We start from the raw sequence: 23969 nt of genomic DNA, 5'->3' as shown, positions 1-23969 counted from the left end.
AACACAGTGTTTCACTCTCAAACTGCTTTCAACTCATACTGCAGGTATTTACAGTTTTATTAGCAGTTACTATTAGTTGGTAACAGTTAGTTTCAGAGCTTTCAGATAAATTCGTTATTAGAGGTTCACCAATTCAAAACAACTACACAGCATGCCACAGGCACCAGTAGATGAAGCAATGTTCATATCTTTTCTCTGTCTGAAACATTCTCCGTATTCTTGACTGAATGACATAGTACAGCTGCTTTGTCTGTCACTGGCGCTGTTTGGTGATTGGTCAGTAGTAGAGCTGCTGTGTGGTGATTGGTCTAGATATGTTGCGGCTGTCGGAGGGACAAGTCGGGCGACCGCCCAGAATCCGGACCGCCCAGAGGAGCACCCTGACCAGCGTCCTGCAGTTCCTGGGTAACACACGCAATGTCTAAACAATGGACCAATACGTGTTTGTATGACATAAGAGTAGTCTCTAAGGAATGACATTCTCTTATGACAACAAATAGAAAAAAACGGAGTAATATGGGTGGTCAAACATGTGATGCTATGTGTTCCAGAGTCCCGCCCCGCGATACACGCCCCCCGTTCTCACCGAACCCTTGGCCTGCAAGCCCCACCCCCTCGCCGCCTCCTCTCTTCTCTCCCTCACGGTCCCCATGGCCTTCTGGGTAAACGCAGCTTCCACCACCACACCAGAGCCGAGCCAGAGAAACGCCCAGGTACACAAACACACACACACTTGCACACACACCTACAATCACACACACTCCAACTAATCTCTATCATGTTGTCTCCTGTGTCCTTCTGTAGAAAACCCAGGCCAGACAACGGTACCAGTGGTGAGTAACAGTTTCTCTTTTACTAAACACAGGACTTTAAATATGTGGTGTTCCCGCCTGACTACATTGCAGACGCAGATCTCAAATCGCCTGGATAGGTGTTTAACATGTCAGCTGACCACATCACATATTATACCAATCTGCCCGTAGACCAACCATAGACTTCAAATACAGACATTTAAGGTTGACTCTACAATATTACATCATTAAGCATGGCAGTTTTTTTTTTATTGGATAATCAGGAGTTGCTCGTATTTGATTGTCTCGTTCTGGAGTAATTGTTTGTGATTGGCTCTTCCCAGCAGAACGGCCGTAGCAGTGGAGGCGGGGGGACGAGGGGCAGTGCTAGGGGTGGAGTCATGATTAGGAAGAGACGCCCAAACTTGATCGATGCCCCCGATGACAGCTTCTTCTTTGTCTCCCGGGAGACCAGGTAGGGGTGGCCTTTGATTGGCAACTGGCCTGATGATGCGTGAGACCGTCTTGCGTGTGATTGGAGAGTGACGGCTTATTATGCCTGTGACTGACAGCTGACTGGACTGAAGCAGCTGTGTCCTAACAAGCTTCAACAACCCTGACTCACCAAGCACAGAAATAGAATTCCAGAGATCAGCGTGTAGAAATGTAATTAATAAGCAGATCACTGCTGTTGGTTGAGATTCATCAGGAGTTGAGTGAGCAAACTGGGCCAAATTAGTCTTCAGATATAGTTTTTCTATGCAACAACTTGCTAGGGTAAGGGTTAGTGGATAGTTAGTTGAACATATTTTATAGGGGACTAACAAGGAGACAACTGCAGGGTTCTAAACAGGATTGAGACTGAGGCCACTGCCAAGCTGATGAATGGGACTCCACAGGTAACCAAATATTCTCATCTCATACAAAACACACTCACATGATGTAATGACTCTTAATGTGCACAACACCTGGGTCTGTATTCAATAAGTGTCTCAGAGTAGAAGTGCTGATCCAGGATCAGTTCCATAAAATCTTGCATTATCACTCCTACTCTGAGACTCTTTTGGGAATACAGACCCTGACCCCTGACCTCTTGTGCCCTGTTGCATCGTGGGTCGGCGTGTGTTTCCCTTCCTGTCAGTGACTGGCTGCTTGTCTCATTTCAGTGCTGCAGCCGTTACACAACTGCTCACGGTAAGCCCCCCACCCCGCACACACATGCACGCTCACATGCACACACATACACACACGTGCCCTGGGTTACCTGTGGAGTCTGTTTTCTCACTTGTGCAGCATACAGTCCAGTCAACTTGATAATGCACTCACACACAAACATACACACACTCACTGTGTCCATGAACCATTGCCACCCGCATCGCCCCCCCGGCTTCCCGGGATGAAGGGTTATTTCAGACTAACTGTCTGAGATTGACCAGGTTTCAGTGGAAATATCATTACTGCATTACTGGAGCATCCACTTACATCATCCGTGTGTGTGTGTGTGTGTGTGTCAGGAGACCTCATCTTCCCAGAATCACAGGAATAGAATATGCTAATGAGTCTCATCACTTTGGCTGACTGACACTAATGACAGATGATGTAGATGCTCTATTCTTTATTAGAACCAATCAGAGCTCAGCTAGAGGTCAGGTTGTTGGTGTGTGACCATAGCTGTGGGAAGTAGGGGTGGAACCCCTGAAAGATAAAAAAATACATAAAAATAATAATAAATACCAATTTTCCCCAAATAAATATTTTCACAAAATGAGTGCAATGACCCTTTAATAATGCTGTATTAGTAGACCTACAGTGTCTGTAGTGCGGGCAAAAAAAACGCAGCACCCCAAAACTACTTCCCATGGCTATGCGTGTGTGTTTCTAAGCAGGTAGACATTAGTCTCCATTAATAATGTTCCGACATACACGCCTGCACAGGTAGAAGCATCAGTTGGGCTAGGCAGAAATGGACTGGTAAAATCCATCCAGAGCCTTATGCGTTAGTGCCCTGGCGTAAACTTCCCCACCGGACGCAAAATTGGTAGCTAGCTAGATGGAGCTCGCGGATAATATTTTCAATGAGTGTATATCTCAAGTGAGTAGTTTGCGCCATGACAGCTAACGTTAGTGGTACAAGCTTACAACCACTATAATTAGCCTAGCTACTGCGTCGGCCTTTGGTCCGCCTCTGTCATGTTACCGAGATCATTTTTGAGCACAATTCCCGCTCACATTTTATGCCCGCCCCAAAACATTCTCCCTTTTCGAAGTCACCTGTTGATAAAACAAGTTTACTGGAGAACTGAGACGAAGTAGAGACTCTGGACAGGGTGGATAAGGTTTAATTAAAAGCAATTTATTCAGAGGTAAAGATATCTGAAATAGCGTGCACGGACCCTTTCATCAAGCTCAAATGGAACTCTCCGAAAGAAGCCCAGATAACAGAGTGCATATACATTTTATACAGTACAGAAAGTAGGTTGAGTCTGGAAGTTCTGGTCCTCTGGTTGGTTCTGATGAGTTGGGCGAGGTCTCCTTCAGGCTAGTATCACTGTCCCATTGGCTCTGAGTAGAGTTCTTTGTCTTCAGAAATGTTCAGCTAAAACAGGAGATTAGGTGTGTGCGTAGATGTTCCTATTTTGACATTTCTGTGTGTCTCTGTAAAATGTTCAGACTGAAGAGGAGTTTTTGTGTGTGCGTAGATGTTCCTGTCTTATCTGTGTTTATGAAAGGTTTACGTCAGCCCTCTGTCCTTGGGTATGTGTGTGTCTCAGTTTCTGTGATATGCAGTACCAGGCACCCTTTTCTTATCATTCTTTATGAAAAGGCCTGTGTCCGCCATCTGTCTCTGGGTGTGTGTGGGTCTCAGTATCTGCTTATTAGTTTGTGAGAAACCCTGTTTGGAAAGAAGTTAGTTATAACAATGTAATAGCAAATATGCTTGTGTTATAATATATGATATTTATTACACACCGAGAAAATCCACCATGTTCCATAGAACTATTTCTGTTGCCCTAGGTCTGGAACTTCCGAGACTATGAAATAATATATTCAGCAAAAGGTACTTTCACACTCATACATTTTCCATGACTCTGTGACTGGTCCTGCCTCACTAGATGGAGTGATCAATATTACAGATTATATCACGCAGAGAAGCTCTATTACAGTCATCACTCTTTATAATAAACACTCAGTCATTCACAGGACAGCCCTCAGGACCCATCTCTCTCTCCATCTCCCTCTCGCTCTCTTTTCTTGATGCGGTAAAACACAATGGCCTAAACAACACAATATGCACGTACACGCCACATGAGGCTGCTGAGGGCAGGACGGCTCATAGTAACGGCTGGAACGGAGCGAATGGAATGGCATCAAACACAATGAAACCATGTGATGTATTTGATACCATTCCACTGATTCCGCTCTAGCCATTACCAACAGCCCATCCACCCCAACTAAAGTGCCACCAACCTCCTGTGATACACTCTCACACACAGTGTCTATATTAGCCCGCACTAATTCAATCCCAGCGTTGTACTGGAGGTAATTGATGTGTTTTTCTGTTCAGAGAAATGATAAACAGAGAAAGAGAGAGAGAGAACGAGAGAGAGAGATGCTGCTGCTGCTGCTGTAGTAATCGACTCCCTCGAACAACAGCCCTTTACTTAATTTCTCTCTCTGTCTATCCCAATGTTTTAACAGTGTTCTAATGTTCTGTTGAGTTCCCCTCTGATGTCATGTCCTGTCCACCTGATGTCGTGTCCTGTCTCTCCAGGAGGGTCAGGCGGCTGCTGTCTCGGTCCCAGCTGAGGCGCGCCTGTCGACAGCCCTGTGAGCAGATCACCCTGCGCAGGGCATCCCAGGCACCACCACAGGGGCCGCTCCTCGCCCCTCCACACCCCCACCCCAGCCTCCGGATGAGGGGACCCATTGTCATCCACGACTGACCCCTGACCTCTGACCCTATCTCCCTCCCATGCCTGTACCCTGCCTATGCTCAGCTCGACATGCAAGACCCCAATCCTAGTTTCACCCAGCCCCGCCCTCCCCAAACGCCCCCCTTTAAATAAAATAAAACGGTGAACCTCTGGACTCTTCGGAATCTGACCCTTCACCTCGGCAGGAAGTGATGTGCTTCGTTGCCGTGGAGACAGACATAAAGGGGTTCCCACCTGTACAGATCCAACTCCCCTGGGACAGAAAACCAGTGAGTGTGTGAACTTGATTATGTTTTTTCTTCTTCAGTACCTACTGCATGTCAGTGACTGGTGGTTGTGAGCTCTCCTCGGTTTGTCAGAGAGATCTAAACTGATATCAACTAACCAGATCGGCTGAATTTAAAGGGATGGTTTATCACAAACTAGATGGTTAAAGGGATTGGATCACTAACTAGATAACTGCATCCTACAGTTCCACGACACTGCTAACTTCTGAGTCAACAACATAGAAATACGCTCCTCTGCATCTGAGCCATTGTATATTACTATACCGATTGCAACTCTGTACAGTCTAGACATTCTGTTTTATGCTCTACCTAGCACTGCTATAGGCAGAACACTTCCTCTCTCCTCAACGGAACCTGGGACTGTCATGACAGATCTAATCTGATTTGGTATTCTATTCCCTGTGTAGGGCACAACTTTTGGCCAGAGCCATCTAGTGCCCAAGGGAATAAGGGGCTATTTAGGACGTCCCCTGCAGTAGCATGCCACTGAGGTCAAGCCTCCTGATTTGTTTATGTTGGTGTTCATGAATGTCACGTGTCGAAATATGCTGATTAAAAACAACAGTTTCCTCTACTTGTCTCCTTTATGTCTTCTCATCTTCTCTCCGTATCTCCTTGTGTCCTTTCCTTCAGAGGGCCTGAAGCTTAATTTAATTCAACACTCCAAGTCCCAGGGCCAGGGATCAGTATGTATGTGTGTGCGTGTGTGTGACTGTTTGTTATGATGGATGGGGGCTGGGTTTTCAGGTTTGGGTATTTGATATCGGAATGACGTTGTCAATATCCCATGGAAACACAGTAATAAACACTACCAGAGAAGACTGAAGACTCTGCTCAGAGCACCACCAATCACACGCTGAAGATTACAGCACACCGCAGGGATGTGTCTGTGTGTGTTAGCGATTTGAACGGACTACAAGTATAGGTGTGTGTCTGTTCGTATGAGAAAGATGGAACTAATATTTCGGTGTGTTATGCTTGGGTTGTTTGGGTGAGACCATAACATAAAACAAATACACCACCTCCCTTTCCCCCTCCCCTCCCCTCCCATTGGTTTATGTGTTATTTCATGGAGGGTGATTTCTCATATTCTGCCTCTCAGCCTTCAACACAGATTTAATGGCAGTCTGTTCCAGTCTCATTATCACACATAAAGAAACTCCATACCGACGGCCAGTGAATGATACTACACAATACGGGACACAGACGGTGGGCATACAATACAAGACCTATTGTTAACAGAGGCATTTCAATAAAAAACCCTCAACCACAGACGAATACAGGAAATGGGGTATGAGAATCATCTTGGCCTCAGCATACTGGTAAATGAACAGTAGCCTAATACACTAAATGCACCCTGTCTCTACAGTGTGCTTAGTGGGTGGTAGGGCTGATCCATCAAGCCCCACGGTGGCGCACCATCGGTCCCTGTTATTACAGAGGACATTAGGTATTTAGAAAGAACGAGCAAACATATTATTAGAAAATCGTTTTTAGCTTTTAATCCCCATTAACCTCTTTTCTGAACCAGCATTCTCTATTCTGTATACTCATCTTGGTAACGTTTTTCTCTCCCCTCTGCAGTAAGTTCACTACATACGTCCCAGTCATTCGTACATATCGATACAATTAGCTGCAAGCTACCAAGTTGTTACAAGTAGAAAAAAACGGTAGAAAAGGAAAAATGACAGAAAACGTCGACATTTCCCCTAGGCTAGGCAGCTGCTTAGGCTACGTTTCCCCCAAAGAACAGACGTGACATTCTTAAAGAGTGTTTCTGTTAGTTAACGTGTGGTACGTATACAGCAGTATTCAGTAGAACTATGCCGGGGTTGTGAGTTCGATCCTCACCTGGAACTGAGCGTTTTTAACGGTGCTCGGTTACTGAACCGCAGAGAAGAAGTTGTTAAAAGGTGAAAAAGTACACGCTACAACGGTGTATCATTTGCTCTTTTGCACACCAGTATTTTTACTTGCACACCCTCAACTGCACATCTATCACTCCAGTGTTAATTGTTAAATTGTAATTACTTCGCCACTATGGCCTATTTATTGCCTTACCTCCTTACTTCATTTGCACACACTGTATACAGATTTTTCTATTGTGTTATCGACTGTACGTTTGTTTATCCCATGTGTAACTCTGTGTTGTTGTTTTTGTCGCACTGCTTTGCCTTATCTTGGCCAGGTCACAGTTGTAAATGAGAACTTGTTCTCAACTGGCCTACCTGGTTAAATAAATGAGTAAAATTAAAAAAATTATGCTGCGGGATTCGGCGTAGCTGCAACTGGACTTTCCCGTACTGAAAACGAGTGTAGTATGTTGCAAATACAGGAGTTTCAAAACGGCTATCTTTATTTTTAAGGGTTAATTCAATTTGTAAGTGCTCATCTCATCTGTAGAATACACAACTGCTGCTCTGTCATATCTCTGTCATATCAATACGGACTGATCTATTGTTTGTAAATACTCATCTGTCCGTGTTCAAATTATAGACATTAATACCAAATACCTCTTCAATTGCTGCTCAACAGCACACCCTACTTGTAAACAGGAGAGAAAACGCTGAACATTTTCTGTTTATATTAGGATTGTTGCAACTGAGATTTATAGATGGTCTCTCTACCGGTTGGAAATATATTACTTTAAAGGTAAAAGGAAACATTGATTTACTGCTGCAGAAGGTAGGGATTTTTTTCCATTGTGAATATATCATTCTGTCGTAATGAAAGTATAACTTGCCTAGTTAAATGAAGGTTAAATAAATACAAATAAAATAAATGAAACGCCTGTTACATAATCATAACAATGCAAACCTAGTATGATCTGTCCTTCTCCACCAGAGGGCAGCACTACTCTAACCCCTCCCCCCTCCCCCGTCTATTCCACACCCAGTCTTCCCAAACCTTTGTCCCAGTGCCACAGTACAGGCAAAGATATTCATAACCCCTTTCATCTGTGGTATAGGCCTACATATCTTGTCCCAGTATTTTCCAGTATCAACTTCTCATGGTTACAGCTTCTTAAACCTGAGTTGGGGCCATTACAAAATAGGTATATTCAGAGGATTCAGGAAATGAATAAAAATGTAATTAATGACTTAAACTGACCAGTATTTTCTATAAATATATTTAAATTGAAAGGCAAACTTTTGTGTTTTCATGGCTGAGGCCGGCCACAATGTAGCCACAATGTAAAGCTAATGTAAAGCTAACAACATTGTTAAGGGGGAGAACCACCAAGTATGACTTATTAAATATGTGTGTTCTTTCTATTAACAATGTTTCATTGTGCATTCAAATGTTTGTGTGTGTGTGTTTACATATATGTATAGCTCTGTAAGCTGTGTAAACTGGGAATGAACATGCAGAAGATTGTAATAATGATGTGACCTAGATGTCTTTGATCTCTGAACTGAAAATGAGAGTGTAAATCTGTGTCCCTTACCTCTCCTTCCTCCTTCCCTTCCTCTCCCCCTCTATCCTTTCTTTCATCCGGCCCAGGACACAATCAGTGTGTCTTTATCTGTGTGTGTGTGTACCCTGAGCCATGAAAACATAATGGATTAGTGCTCAGATTTCAGGGTGTGTGTGTGTGTGTGTGTGTGTGTGTGTGTGTGTGTGTGTGTGTGTGTGTGTGTGTGTGTGTGTGTGTGTGTGTGTGTGTGTGTGTGTGTGTGTGTGTGTGTGTGTGTGTGTGTGTGTGTGTGTGTGTGTGTGTGTGTGTGTGTGACACTGGTTCTCTCCCTTGCAGGTTAGACAGAACAGTTTTTAATTTAGGATTCTGAGCCGCTGCTATAAGACTCTAAATCCCCTATAGGGTTCAGCGCAACACAGCCTCTGCCTGACCCCTTGTTTCTCTCATACATACAGTACCAGTCAAAAGTTAGGGCACACCTACTAATTTAAGGGTTTTTCTTTATTTGTACTATTTTCTACAGTGTAGAATAATAGTGAAGACATCAAAACTATGAAATAACACATATGGAATCATGTAACAAATCAAAATATATTTAATATTTGGCTTTCTTCAAAGTAGCCACCCTTTGCCTTGATGACAGCTTTGCACACTCTTGGCATGTCTTCACTATTATTCAACAATGTAGAAAATAGTAAAAATAAAGGAATAATCTTGAATGAGTAAGTGTTCTAAAACTTTTGCCTGGTACTGTACTTACATACATAAATACATACAGTGCCATCGGAAAGTATTCATACTCCTTGACTTTTTCCACATTTTGTTACGTTACAGCCTTATTCTAAAATGGATTAAATAAAACCTTTTCCTCAGCAGTCTACACACAATACCCCATAATGACAAAGCAAAAACTGTTTTTTAGAAATGTTTAGAAATGTATTCAAAAAAAAAACAGAAATACCTTATTTACACAAGAATTCAGACCCTTTGCTATGAGACTCGAAATTGAGCCCAGGTGCATCTTGTTTCCATTGATCATCTTGAGATGTTTCTAAAACTTGATTGGTGTCCACTTGTGGTAAATTCAATTGATTGGATATGATTTGGAAAGGCACACAACTGTATATATAAGGTCCCACAGTTGACAGTGCATATCAGAGCAAAAACCAAGCCATGAGGTTAAAGGAATTGTCCGTAGAGCTCCGAGACAGGATTGTCTCGCACTGATCTGAGGAAGGGTACCAAAACAGTCCCTAAGAACACACTGGCCTCCATCAGTCTGAAATGGAAGAAGTTTTGGAACCACCAAGACTCTCCCTAGAGCTGGCTGCCCTGCCAAACGAAACAATCGGGGGAGAAGGGCCTTGGTCAAGGAGGTGACCATGAACTCGATGGTCACTCTAACAGAGCTCTAGAGTTCCTCTGTGGAGATGGAAGAACATTCCAGATGGACAACCATATCTGCAGCTCTCCACCAATCAGGCCTTTAAGGTAGAGTGGCCAGACAGAAGCCACTCCTCAGTAAAAGGCACACGACATCCCATTTGGAGTTTGCAAAAAGGCACCTAAAGACTCTCAGACCATGGTCTGAATACTTATTTAAAAGTGATATTCAGTTTTTGCTTTGTCATTATGGGGTATTGTGTGTAGATTGATGCGGGGGGAAAAACTATTTAATCCAATTTAGAATAAGGACATAATGTTACAAAATTAGTCTGAATACTTTCCGAATGCACTGTACAGACATACACACACACACACCCCTAACCCCACAGCTGACCCGGAGCTTGTGTGTGTGTGTGTTTGTCTGTGTCTGTTTGGGGGGTAAACTGAGATTGAACATCCTGAGATCAGAGAAGAATGATCGAATTCTACCAATGATAATCCTACATTTCAGCAAATGAAATACCCACTCCACACTGGCCTGTGGCTGTGTGTCACAACGCTTGTTGGCCTCGGCAAAAGCTGCTGTGGTATCTGATGAGTTGTTCATAATAAGACTGATATTAATCCTGCTGGGAAACACCAAGAAACACTACATGACAACAGGCTCCCCTGAGTCTTACACGGAGGGGTAATCTCTGATATTAATCCTAAAGACCTCAGACTGTCTATCTGCACTGCCTATCATACAGCTGCACCCTCGAGAACATCCTGGTTGCATCCTGGTATGGCAACTGCTCGGCATCTGACCGTAAGGCACTACAGAGGGTAATGCGTACGGCCCAGTACATCACTGGTGCCAAGCTTCCTGCCATCCAGGACCTTTATAATAGGTGGTGTCAGAGGAAAACCCATCAAATTGTCAGAGACTCCAGTCACCCAAGTCATAGACTGTTTTCTCTGCTACCGCACTGCAAGCGGTACCGGAGAGCCAAGTCTAGGACCAAAAGGCTCCTTAACAGCTTCTACCCCCAAGCAAGACTGCTGAACAATTAATCAAATGGCCACCGGACTACTACATTGACCCACCCCCCCTCCATTTGTTTGGTACACTGCTGCTACTCGCTGTTTATTATCTATGCATAGTCACTTAACCCCCACCTACATGTACAAATTACCTCAACTAACCTGTATCCCCGCACACTGACTTGGTACCGGTACCCTGTTTATTGTTATGTTATTGTGTTACTTTTTATTATTTTTTAGTTTAGTTTATTTGGTAAATATTTTCTTAACTCTTCTTGAACTGCACTGTTGGTTAAGGGCTTGTAAGTAAGCATTTCATGGTGAGGTACACACTTGTTGTATTCGGCGCATGTGACAAATAAAGTTTGATTTGATTGGATTTGTGTGTGTGGGTTGGTTCTTCTGTCCTTGTGGGGACCTAAAATCCCCAAAAGTCCCCACAAGGATAGTAAGACAAGGAAAGTTCTGCCTTGTGGGGACATTTCCCACATCCCCATGAGGATAAAGGCTATTTTAAGCTTAGGGGTTAGGTTTAGGGTACACAGCAAATTCTCCTGTGTTAAAAAACCCAAATTAACACAGAGTATTAAATCAACACTGAAAGTGTTGTCTGTGGACCCATATAGACATCGGAACAGTGTTAAATTAACACACTGCTTAGAGTAAGGCATTATTTAAATATTTCCCAGAGTGCCTTGCCTTTCGAGTAAATTGTAGAGTTACCACCCGTGACTTTATTTGTTAGTGATGGACAGAGGAGGCTGGTGAGAGAAGATATAGGAGTTGGTTTTATATGTTTGATACCGTTCCATAAATTCCATTCCAGACATTACATTGAGCCCCTCCTCCTATAGCTCATCCCACCAGCCTCCAATGGTGACAGACACATGGTTATTGCGTTCATTCATTTTCAGTCCTATGGAGTTCCCCAAGTGAGATCCTAAGCAAACATCTTATCATAAAAAATATATATTTAACATAGTACCATAAGTATTTCATAAGGCCTAGTTTTACCCTAACACAGGGTCCTGACACTCATACACATCACGTTGAACCAAAACCACGGCCATCATTGTCATATTTCCCAGCATGCTCTACTGCAGGTTGATTTTTTTAAATGTTTGTTTTAATATCTATGTTTGTGCATTGATTGATAGATTAATCTTATGCTACACAAATATAAATAACATACTTTTGTATAAACTAATCCAATCAGTTAGTATGAATTTTTGGACCAGTTACTGAATAATGGTTCCAGTTTAAACGCATTGGGTAGTCTCCTCAGCATAATGTGATTTACAGGTAGGGCTGCAAAATTCTGATAACTTTCCCGAAATTAGGGGTAGGCCATCATTGTAAATAAGAATTTGTTCTTCAAATCAAATTTTATTTGTCACATGCGCCAAATACAACAGGTGCTTACAGTACCATAAGTACCATAAGTCAGTGAACTGACTTGCCTAGTTAAATAAATGTAAAATAAAAAAGTTTTAAATTAGGCTGTAACGTAACAAAATGTGGAAAAAGGGAAGCGGTTTGAGTACTTTCCGAATGCACTGTAACTGCCTAAATTTTGCTGGCCCCTGCCTACGGAGCTGTGAGGGGAACGGCACCTCCGTACCTTCAGGCTCTGATCAGGCCCTACACCCAAACAAGGGCACTGCGTTCATCCACCTCTGGCCTGCTCGCCTCCCTACCTCTGAGGAAGTACAGTTCCCGCTCAGCCCAGTCAAAACTGTTCGCTGCTCTGGCACCCCAATGGTGGAACAAACTCCCCCACGACGCCAGGTCAGCGGAGTCAATCACCACCTTCCGGAGACACCTGAAACCCCACCTCTTTAAGGAATACCTAGGATAGGATAAAGTAATCCTTCTAACCCCCCCACCTTAAAAGAGTTAGATGCACTATTGTAAAGTGGTTGTTCCACTGGATATCATAAGGTGAATGCACCAATTTGTAAGTCGCTCTGGATAAGAGCGTCTGCTAAATGACTTAAATGTAAATGTAAGATGGGGACCCCAGCTAATGGATATCCATAATAAATACAAATATAAATACACACAACTTATCCCACCGATACTACACATTATTTTGTTTCATGCCCTCCGGTACATTTCTAACATCTAGGAATCAACCTCCTGCAACATGACCATAAGCTTGGCACCTAAAACACCGTAAGGAGTTCGGGACAAAAGCTCTCACGGGACAACTGACACATCCTAACTTGACTTTGTTGGGTAAAGACTCTGTATCAAACTCAGCAGGATGGTCTGCTTTGCACCAAACAGCGGGTGTCACAGACACCGGGAATCATCAATTTCGGTTGATCCTCTCCAACACTTAACGTCACCCCAGTTATCATTCCTTTCAACGGAGCCCTGCTCCGGAGAGCAAAGCAAGTCACAGTTCTTATCCCTACGCACGTGGTAAGGAGCGCCCGCTCTCTCTGGATGGAAGGAATGCAAAAAAGGTACTTTTTTCGAGGTACTTTCACCGACTCAACAGTCCCCAAACCTCTTCTCCACCCAACAGGACACCAGATATGGACCAGCCAGAAGGCAAGGATCCATTTTCTCCCCAAAATCTCACTTCCACTGGGCCAAAATCATCTTTGCCATCCTTTCGTTTCTTCCCACTCTTGACAGACATATCAACCTCCACACCTTGCTGCGCCGAATCCAAATTTGTTCCTCCATAATTTTTTTTTGTCAACCTGTCTCTCTTCAACTCCTTCAAACTCCATGTCACTCTCATCAGATTCATGCTCTGAGCTACTAAAGTACAGTTTTCCATTTTTGTACTTGACACCCAACATCTCTTTCTGTATAAGCACTTTGTGACATCTACTGATGTAAAAAGGGCTTTGTAAATACATTTGATTTGCCCAGGTTCTTTCCTTGTTCCCTCCACCCTGCCACCACCTTCCTCTTGTCAGTTTCACCATCCGAACTGCTGTAGCGCAATTTCATTTTTTTTACTTCTCTTTCTCAATAACTTCTCTTGTCACAGGTTTTTTTTGTTTCTTCAACTTTTCTGCTTTCTTACGAGCTACGAATTTCCACTTTTGTACTTGACGCCTATCAACCTCCTGTCCTCATCCTCCATATTCAAACCCCCTCCGGGCGCAAGATTCAATTATGAGACTACCTAAACCATCTGAACTGGAACAAACATTTCAGTAACATAAATCCCAGTAACATATTGAATTAGTTTAGAAAATTGTTGTAATTTATATTTGAGTAGCGTAAGATTAATTAGATAAGATTTAACATAGATATTGGAACAAACAATTAAAACAAAATCTACCTGCAATAGAGCATGCTGGGAAATATGATAACGATGGGTGTGGTTTTGGTTTAAAGTGATGTGTATGCGTTTCAGGCCCCTGGATTAGAATGGCGCACTGCATCTCAGTGCTAGAGGCATCACTACAAACCCTGGTTTGATTCCCAGGTTCAATTCCAGGCTGTATCACAACTGGCTGTGATTGGGAGTCCCATAGGGCGGTGCACAATTGTTCCAGTGTTGTTAGGGTTTGGCTGGGGTAGGCTGTCATTGTAAATAATAATTTGTTCATAACAGACTTGACTAGTTAAATACATACATAAAAACTCGGCCCTCAAAATAAGGCCTCATGAAATATATATGGTATTACGTTAAACATTTTTATGATAATATTTTCGCTTGGGATCTCACTTGGTGAAGTTCATAGGACTGAAAATGAATTAATGTAATAACCATGGCTCTGTCACTAACAAATATGGTTCTGGGTGGTAACTGGTCGTCACTAACTACCACAGTCACAAAGCCATAAACCCCCCCCATCTATTTCTACAGTTCTTCTTAAAATCTTCTTAAATCTTCTTGGATCCCATTAGCCTCTGCACATGCAACAGCTACTCTTCTTGGGTCCACAAAGGCAAGGCACTCTGGGAAGTATTTGAATAAGGCTTTACACTAAGCAGTTTGTTCATTTAACACTGTTCCGGTATCTATGGGTCCACAGACTCCACACGTTCAGTGTTGATTTAACACTCTCAGTTTTAATTTGGTTGTTTTTTTAACACTGGAGAATTTGTAGTGTGGAGTTTTTTTTTTTTTATCATATAGTTGTTAATCTCGTCTAACTAAAAACCAATGTTTTGTTGTAACTGACCCCTAAACTCATCTACGGATCTCAGGACATGCCATCGGGGAAAACGAGCGCAACTTTGCGAAACGTCAGACTGTTAGAGGAACACACAACAACCAATGAAACGGCAGATTTGAACGGGGGGGCAGAACTGATTGAAAGTGATTTCAACAAATCAATGTTAGCGTCCTCGAGAATTTTTGACCAATCAGCGAACGAATATTGAAAATAGCACCTCCTCTTGTTCAGCACCCAAAGGACGAAAGTGCGAGATTCGTCTGTGTTGTCTATTATAGCTAGCTAACTATTATTGACTGCCCATATATGTGTAGAAACGTACAGAATATATATATTTTTTTGCTTGATGTGACAAACTTAGTTAGTGTCAAACATGCGTAAAAATCTACGCCATCCGAACAGGGAACCGCCGAGAAAGGAATTATCGCCACTCATCTGAGGCCAAACTCGCCGATTTTGTTTTGTCAAATAAGGAAACAAAACAAGATAACGTCAGCTAGCTCGACACATCACCACGAAAATACCCACTACACAGGGACCTCAAAAACATCTACATTCGTTTTACAGTTGGAAACGTAAGTATAAGTGAAGAGGTTTAGCTGGTGGGTCAATCGTTGTTGGCTAACTTGCTAAAGTTAGCCTAGCATGGCCTATTAGCATTTAGCTATCTGACGTTATCGCAGAGATAGCTACTCTATTGATTCTCGCAACGTTAGTTTGGGTAGCAGCTAACATTAGCTAGCAAGTTAGCTGCTTTGGCTACTTGCGTTTGACTGTCAACGTCGTCTAAAAGGTGCATCAATTGTTTTCCAATTCCGTGCGTGGGCTGGGAAATGTCATTGTTTTGCCAACAATTTAGCTAGCTAGTTAGCTAACGTTAGCCATCTATTTTTCAGGTGACACCTTGCCAGTTAACTGTATCGTTTGGTTTGTTGGCAGTTGTGTTTAACGCGTTTAACCTAATCGGATCAAATTTAATATTATTAGCACAGTTAATTATATAATCGCCTCCCCCACTCCACATTTTGCTGCGCTTTCTCCTCAACTGCGTTAAATTAGCATCGCATATTTTATAACTCAGTCAGACACATACATGCATTTGGCTAACTGACGTTAACCATTGACTACAGTTAGATAACTATCCAACTAGTTAACTAATGCAATGCTGGTGGTCTGTGATGGCCAGTCTGGGTGATTTTAGAATACTACCATAAATGTAGCTTTATAGTTTGTGACCCAGCCATGGTAGAATCTTAACCTAGGACTGGTCCATTCACCATGCTACAAACCCCTGCTACTGCACAGTTAGAGCAGGGCCTCTATGGTTTGGCGTCGGTGTAGCAGTGGGCCAGGTGGGGTGTGTTTGGCATTCTGGGGTGACCCTTGAGAGGAGCAGTGGGCGAGGTCTGTCACCTGCTGACCCAGATTGTGTAAGGTCACCTAGACTCTGACCCCTTATCTATTCTTCAGGTATATAAAGATATACACAGAGTAGTGACTCAAATAAAAATGTATTTGTCACATGCACCGAATACAACAGGTGTAGACCTTACAGTGAAATGCTTACTTATAAGCTCTTTCCCAATGATGCAGAGTTAAATAAGATAAAAACACAAGAAATATGCAGTGACTCTAGGATGGATGAGTGTTATGTTAACTTGGACAGCCCTTTAGCATTGACACAGCCCTTTAGCATTGACACAGCCCTTTAGCATTGACACAGCCCTATCTTTATCACTACTGGAACTAAGATGGAGAATATAGGGAGAAGAGACAAGGCAGGGAAATGGAGTGAGAGGATGAAAGGTTCTGTACAGGGTCGTGTTCAGGCTGAATGTAACTCTAAATGTTCTGAAACCAAAGTGTTAGACTCTGAACAGACACTGATCTTCTCCCCTGGTCCTGGAGAGATATAGGGTGTGCAGGTATTAGTTCCAGACCAGCACTAACAGACATGATTGGTTCCACTAATCAACTCCCAGCAAGATATCGGTTAGCTGTATCAGGTGTGTTGGTGCTGGGCTGTAGATCTAATTCGACTGGATAGGTTTCCACCCATTCTGAGAGTAAGATGAACCAGTCAACAGTTTGGACACACCTACTCATTCCAGGTTTATTTTTTTTAATTTTTTTACTCTTTTCTACATTGTGGAATAATAGTGAAGACATCAAAACTATGAAATAACACAGATGGAATCATGTAGTTACCAAAAAAATCTTAAACAAATCAAAATACATTTGAGATTCTTCAAAGTAGCCACCCTTTGCCTTGATGACAGCTTTGCACAGTCTTGGAAATCTCTCAACCAGTCTTGAAGGAGTTCTCACATATGCTGAGCACTTGTTTCCTGATTTTCCTTCACTCTGAGTTCCAAATCATCCCAAACCATCTCAACTGGGTTGAGGTCGAGTGATTGTGGAGGCCATGTCATCTGATGCAGCACCCCATCACTCTCCTTCTTGGTCAAATATACCTTACACAGCCTGGAGGTTTGTTGGGTCATTGTCCTGTTGAAAAACAAACAATAGTCACGATAAGCACAAACCAGATGGGATGGTGTATCGCTACAGAATGCTGTGGTAGCCATGCTGGTTAAGTGTGCCTTGAATTCTAAATAAATCACTGACAGTGTCACCAGCAAAGCACCATCACACTTCCTCCATGCTTCACGGTGGGAACCACATGTGGAGATAATTCGTTCACCTACTCTGCGTCTCACAAAGACACGGCGGTTGGACTCATCAGACCAAAGGACAGATTTCCACCAGTCTAATGTCCATTGCTTGTGTTTCTTGGCAAGTCCCTTTTTACTGGTGTCCTTTAGTAGTGGTTTCTTTGCAGCAATTTGACCATGAAGGCCTGATTCAAGCAGTCTATTATGAACAGTTGATCTTGATGTGTCTGTTACTTGAACTTTGTGAGGCATTTATTTGGGCTGCAATCTAAGGTGCAATTAACTCCAATAAAATTATGCTCTGTAGCAGAGGTACCTCTGGGTCTTCCTTTCCTGTGGCGGTCCTCATGAGAGCCAGTTTCATCGTAGCACTTGGAGAAACTTTCAAACTTCTTGGAATTTTTCAGATTGACTGACCTTCATATCTTGGTAGTGATGGACTGTCGTTTCTCTTTGCTTATTTAAGCTGTCCTTGCCATAATATGGACTTGGTCTTTTACCAAATAGGGCTATCTTCTGTATACCACACCTACCATGTCACAACACAACTGATTGACTCAAACGCATTAAGAAGGAAAGAAATTCCACACTTACTTTTAACAAGGCACGCCTGTTTATTGAAATGCATTCCAGGTGACTATCTCATGAAGCTGGTTGAGAGAATGCCAAGAGTGTGCGAAGTTGTCATCAAGGCAAAGGGTGGCTATTTGAAGAATCTCAAATATAAAATATATTTGAAAAAATAACTTTTTTTGGCTACTACATGATTCCATATGTTATTTCATTGTTTTGATGTCTTCACTATTATTCTACCAAGTGTAAAAAAAAAAAACTACCCTTGAATGAGTAGGTGTGTCCATACTTTTGACTGGTACAGCGTATACGTACAAAGGCGGATATATATTTTTTTGTTGGTGTAATCATTCGTTGTCCACCCCCCCCCCCCCCCCCCCCCCCACGTGACAATAGGCCTAGCTGATTATTGAGTTGCGGCCATCAGTGGAAAACATCTGAAATATGTGTGAAGATGTGTCTAGAGTATAATTAAAAATTGAGACGTGGGGGGGGGGGGCGAAGATATAGGCGCATTTCTCGCCAGAATGGCTCAGCTGTCTCCTGCCAATTCTTGCACATTCATCGTTTCGTTGTGTGAATTGTTTGCCCTTTTGTTTGTTTTGATCAATTCCACATTACATTTGTCACTGGTAGTAAACGTATGTAATGGGGAATTGATAAAAAGAGCAGCTCAAGACATAGAAAGTGAGGCAGACAGGCTGAGTAGAGATTAATTACATTTGAAAGAACATGAATTTATCATTTTTTTTAACTTTTTGTCGGCTTTGTGTTTTGACTTATTTGACAATGGAAGTTTTTGGCCTACTGCTACATTGGCCTATAGGCTGAGTTTCATGCGCTCATTTTAGCTGCCAATAGATCACGGTGTATTAATGTGTCCATATGGCAGAGGCTGGTGATCACGGTGTATTAATGTGTCCATATGGCAGAGGCTGGTGATCACGGTGTATTAATGTGTCCATATGGCAGAGGCTGGTGATCACGGTGTATTAATGTGTCCATATGGCAGAGGCTGGTGATCACGGCGTATTAATGTGTCCATATGGCAGAGGCTGGTGATCACGGTGTATTAATGTGTCCATATGGCAGAGGCTGGTGATCACGGTGTATTAACCACGTGACAATTATCTTGAAATAAGTAATGAAATAACTGTTCCATGAAAATGTACATATAGAAAATGATAACTGGCATGCAGATCAGTAGACATGGTAGGATACATTGTAAGCTTCCCCAAGCTTGAAACTCACACGCCGACTATGAAGTTCTTATAAAATATTTGCCTCCGTGTTTCCATGGTCGTATTTGCCTATAGGCTAATTTGAAGCAAGGTAAGACATGCCTCGTAATATGTATTAAAACATTCAGGTTTCAGATAATTAAGCAGGCCTATGTTTTCAAAATGCATACTGCCTCCAGCTCCCTTTTGTAAAGTAATGGTGATGCGCCGAGAGCCTGTTGACAGCACTTGAATGGGATTAGGCTTCCAGTTGAGAAATGAAAATAGTAGCTATTTTTAATCATGCAACAAAACTGTTTTTAACACGTTTGCATTTAGAATTGTTGCTCAATAAATGGGCTTATAAAAGCAGGTTTTAGTCCAGCAGCCAATCAGCAGCTGCAGGAGAAATCCTGCACAAAAGCGGGCTGCGTATGATGTGCGCGTGTCATAGTTGTATAAGTCATTTTTTATTTTACCTTTATTTAACTATGCAAGTGAGTTAAGAACAAATTCTTATTTACAATGATGACCTAGGAACAGTGGGTTAACTTCCTTGTTCAGGGGCAGAATGACAGATTTTTACGTTGTCAGCTCGGTGATTTGTTTTAGCAACCTTTCGGGTACTGGTCCAATGCTCTAACCACAAGGCTACACGATGACTAATGAATACACACACGCCAATTTAATTCCACTATAAATGCAACATGCAACAATTACATAGATTTGACTGAGTTACAGTTCATATAGGGAAATCAGTCATTAGGCCCAAATCTATGGATTCCACATGACTGGGAATACATTTATACATCTGTTGGTCATGGATACCTTAAAAGGTGGGGCCATGGATCAGAAAATCAGTCAGTATCTAGTGTGACCATCATTTGCCTCACGCAGCGCGACACACCTCCTTCGCTTCGAGTTGATCATACTAGATTGTGGCCTGTGGAATGTTGTCCCACTCTTCTTCAATGGCTGTGCGAAGTTGCATGATATTGGCGTGAACTGCGACACGCTGTCATACAAGTCGACCCAGAGCATCCCAAACATGCTCAATGGTAAGCAGGCCATTTTCACCTTCCAGGAATTGTGTACAAATCCTTGTGACATGGGGCTGTGCATTATCATGCAGAAACATGAGGTGATAGTGGCAGATGAGTGGCACGACAATGGGCCTCAGGATCATGTCACGGTATCTCTGTGCATTCAAATTGCCATAGATCAAATGTGTTGTCACTCTGCTCACAACGTTGACATCAGCAAACCGCTCACCCACACGTCTGCCACTTCTCCAGCGTGCCAGTGGCCATCGAAGGTGAGCATTTTCCCACTGAACTGTTACGATGCCGAACTACAGTCTGGTGAAGACCCCGGTGAGACTGTTTCTGGAAGTTTGTGCAAACATTCTTCAGTTTTGCAAACCCAGTTTCATCAGCTGTCTGGGTGGCTCGTCTCAGACCATCCCGCAGGTGAAGAAGCCGGATGTGGAGGTCCCAGGCTGACGTGGTTACATGTGGTCTGCGGTTGTGAGTCTGGTTGGACGTACTTCCAAATTCTCTAAAACGAGATTAGAGGTGGTTTATGGTAGAGAAATTAAGATTAAAATCTCTGGCAAAAACTCTCGTGGACATTCCTGCTGTCAGCAGGATGTGTCAAGGACGGGGCCAATGGTGAGGCTGTCAACCCAAAAATGTACAGGCCCTCCTGTTGGCCACAGTGACATTTTGCTGTTTTAAATCAAATTTCCTGCAATTCTACACATTTTGCCATTGCTTATCTGACACCGGGTTCTCCCGAGTGGCGCAGCGGTCTAAGGCACTGCATCTCAGTGCTAGAGGTGTCATTACAGACCCTGGTTCGATTCCAGACTGTATCACAACCGGCCGTGATTGGGAGTCTCATAGGGCAGCACACAATTGGCCCAGCATCGTTAGGGTTTGGCCGGGCGAGGCCGTCATTATAAATAAGAATTTGTTCTTAACTGAGTTGCGTAGCTAAAGGTTAAATTATAACAAAATCAATGACAAAACTCAAATGCATATTTTTTTTGAGTTTTAGAATCTCCCTGGTTTTAGTCGTTTTTACGTTTTCACATTAATCTTTTTTTCACCCCGAATAATAGATTTTTTTTTTTTTTACTGTTTGGACATAGGCGGCCCGGATAAACACTTAGGTGGTCTGCCCAAGACTTTCTATGCTTTAAAAAAAACTAAAATAGCAATTGTCATTCTAAAAAAAAATACCAGTCCGAATGACGCAGAGGTAAAACAGTGTGCTTTTCTTCGTGAAGTTGTCAACAGCGAAAGAGAAGTCTGATTTTCGCCCTGATAGACCTAATTCTGTTACAAAAGGATTTTATGGTAAGTGTTTTACATTGCTCTGTTACATGTCTTTTGGAAACTCACCTGTAATTGCTATTTGAAATGGGGAAAATAGCATACTGTCAGGGTAGCCTGGAGGGCTATGCGCAGCGCACCTTTGTAAACACTATATTCAAAAGTTTGTTTTATAAATAAAATTAAGAATCTCAGATGTCATGCCAATGTCAAGTATACTTACATTTAGACAAGGCTTTTTCATTGTTAAAATAGGCATACCATTTTCTTTCTCAAACTGAACTCATCAAGTAATCGAATACTAATGTCCTTTCGTATATTCGATTAACCATCCCTAGTGTGTAGGGTCTAGAACCAGGTTAGGCAGAGTTGATATATTAGATGGGCCCAGTTAGTATGGACTGGGAGACAGGCAGATGTCCTAAAGGTGAGATAGGCTAACTCTCGCTCCTTGGCTGGGCTTGAGGCCAGAGGGGTCTGGGCAAGATGAGCAATTTCTGCAGAAGGTTGTGTGTGTACATTATATGCCATGAGATGGGTGTGTCTGGGTGTTGGCCAGAATGACTCAAACCCAGAATGTGGTTTGGTGGGTGGGTGTGTGTGTGTGTGTTGACTGGGTGATTAAGTGAGTGGAGCCTATAGACAAGAATCAGTATATTGGAAGATTCTAAATGGATCTGTGAACAGTTTAAAAAAAAGTGTATTTGTGTGTGACAACAGAGCTGAACTCGGAGCTCATTCCCTCTGCAGAGCCAGTGGATCTTGGCAGCCATGTCAGGGATTTTTCAGGATCAAAATGGGGCTTAGGTGGTGGGCGTGACCGGGCCGGGTCAGTGGGCTTGGCCAATGGCGCGGTCGCCGACTGTACATTTTTGAGCCCCTCTTGGCCGCAGAGACCAAATGTTGCCGTTTTTAAAGCAAATTTCCTGCAATTCTACACATTTTGCCATGGTTCATGCCATTTTCTTATCCTATCTGGTCCTACATGGTTTATATCTGGATTTAGTCGTTTTAAAGGTGGACTCAGCGATATGACGTGGATGCGCAAAGTAAACCGCATAGTGGGTACATTTCAGCAACAACTAAGAGCGTTGGAGTGCGAGTCTTAACTTCGACGCTGTCTAGGTCCCCTGGCTCTCACATTGTTTGTGTGTGAAGCGAAGTATCGGTGCATGTGCACGGCTGTGTTTGACTGTGAGAGTGAAGTCTTGTATCTCGCTCATCGCAATATTTGCCGTGCAGCTTGTGCAACGTCCGCTGACTAACTTGAAATTTCCACAGAAAATGTTTTGCCACCCCTTTTGATCACTTTTCTACTTTTGTAATGCAGAAAAAAGCCTCTGTGTGGGAAATCTGCTTTCGGTCTGAGGGTTGAATGGTCGAGTTTGTGCTTTCGTCCAAGTGAGGGGGTGTATGTGTCTCAACAGCTATACCTATGTCACGTGTGTGTGTGTGTGTGTGTGTGTGTGTGTGTGTGGCAGTCCATCTTAAATGACACAGGAGAGTAAAGGGGGTTCTAAGAAAGGTGTTTCCCTGTCGTTTCAGGCTGGGCTATGCGACTACCTCTTACACAGTACACACACTGCTCCCATTTTGCGAGATTGTATGAACTGAGGTAGCTGAATGAAGCCTAAACTGCATAGTGAGTGTTTTATTTTTAGAGTAGTACTGCTGCCTAACATGACAGGGAGACACTGACGGGGTGGGAAATCAACACCAGCCACCAGCAAAATGCTAGATTGTCTGGTAAGAATGTATATTCTTACTAGCCACATTGGCGGGTGGTCACAGCATTTGGGAGCGTTTGTGTATATATATATATTTTTTCATAGTTCTGTGCGTATGTCAGTGCTGGAAGAGAGTCTCAAAGCTGCAGTGGTGAAAGCAGGGTGGGGTACTGCGTGGGTTCATACAATAGACAGAAAGATGGAGACCTTGCCTGCTGGAAAAGGGATAGAATACACTGTGATATATTGTTTTAACATTACAAAACCATGTGCATGTGATTTCTTGGATTGGACAAAATGTGAGTGGCTGGTGAAATTTGGGCTGTGGCTGGTGGACCACAAAGCACACCCAAATGAGGAAGAGGTAGCCTAGAGGTAAAGGTGATTGAGTTATGGGGCTAGTGGATGGAGGGAGGGTTGGAGGGGCTAGTGGATGGTTGGAGGGGC

General features: G+C 42.9%; 2 protein-coding genes across 9 annotated transcripts in view; both read left to right on the top strand.

The window, feature by feature from the left end:
• The window catches only part of LOC139570082 (metastasis-associated protein MTA3-like), a 69554-nt gene extending 63967 nt beyond the window's left edge, over positions 1-5587 (top strand). Inside the window, exons 15-21 of one of the 7 annotated variants that reach the window (XM_071391587.1) lie at positions 313-405; positions 552-713; positions 805-833; positions 1136-1266; positions 1958-1985; positions 3807-3849; positions 4564-4710. In XM_071391587.1, the coding sequence (XP_071247688.1) occupies positions 313-405; positions 552-713; positions 805-833; positions 1136-1266; positions 1958-1985; positions 3807-3849; positions 4564-4598 (521 nt within the window). In that variant the 3' untranslated portion in view covers positions 4599-4710. Of the gene's footprint in view, positions 1-312; positions 406-551; positions 714-804; positions 834-1135; positions 1267-1932; positions 1986-3806; positions 3850-4563 lie in introns of all 7 variants that reach the window. The other 6 variants (XM_071391591.1, XM_071391589.1, XM_071391590.1 and 3 more) reach the window with 6 other exon arrangements.
• Positions 5588-15206: 9619 nt separating this feature from the next.
• LOC139570080 (protein phosphatase 1B-like) overlaps positions 15207-23969 on the top strand; it is a 30547-nt gene continuing 21784 nt past the window's right edge. The window contains exon 1 of one of the 2 annotated variants that reach the window (XM_071391583.1): positions 15207-15566. The gene's annotated coding sequence lies outside the window, so the exon portion shown is untranslated. The remainder of the gene's footprint in view (positions 15567-23969) is intronic. The other variant, XM_071391584.1, reaches the window with a different exon arrangement.

The sequence above is a fragment of the Salvelinus alpinus genome, chromosome 3 (assembly GCF_045679555.1).
Source record: "Salvelinus alpinus chromosome 3, SLU_Salpinus.1, whole genome shotgun sequence".
In the NCBI taxonomy this organism is placed as follows: domain Eukaryota; kingdom Metazoa; phylum Chordata; class Actinopteri; order Salmoniformes; family Salmonidae; genus Salvelinus; species Salvelinus alpinus.
The sequence above is the reverse complement of the archived record's forward strand: the minus strand, read 5'-3'. Positions and strand labels throughout refer to the sequence as shown.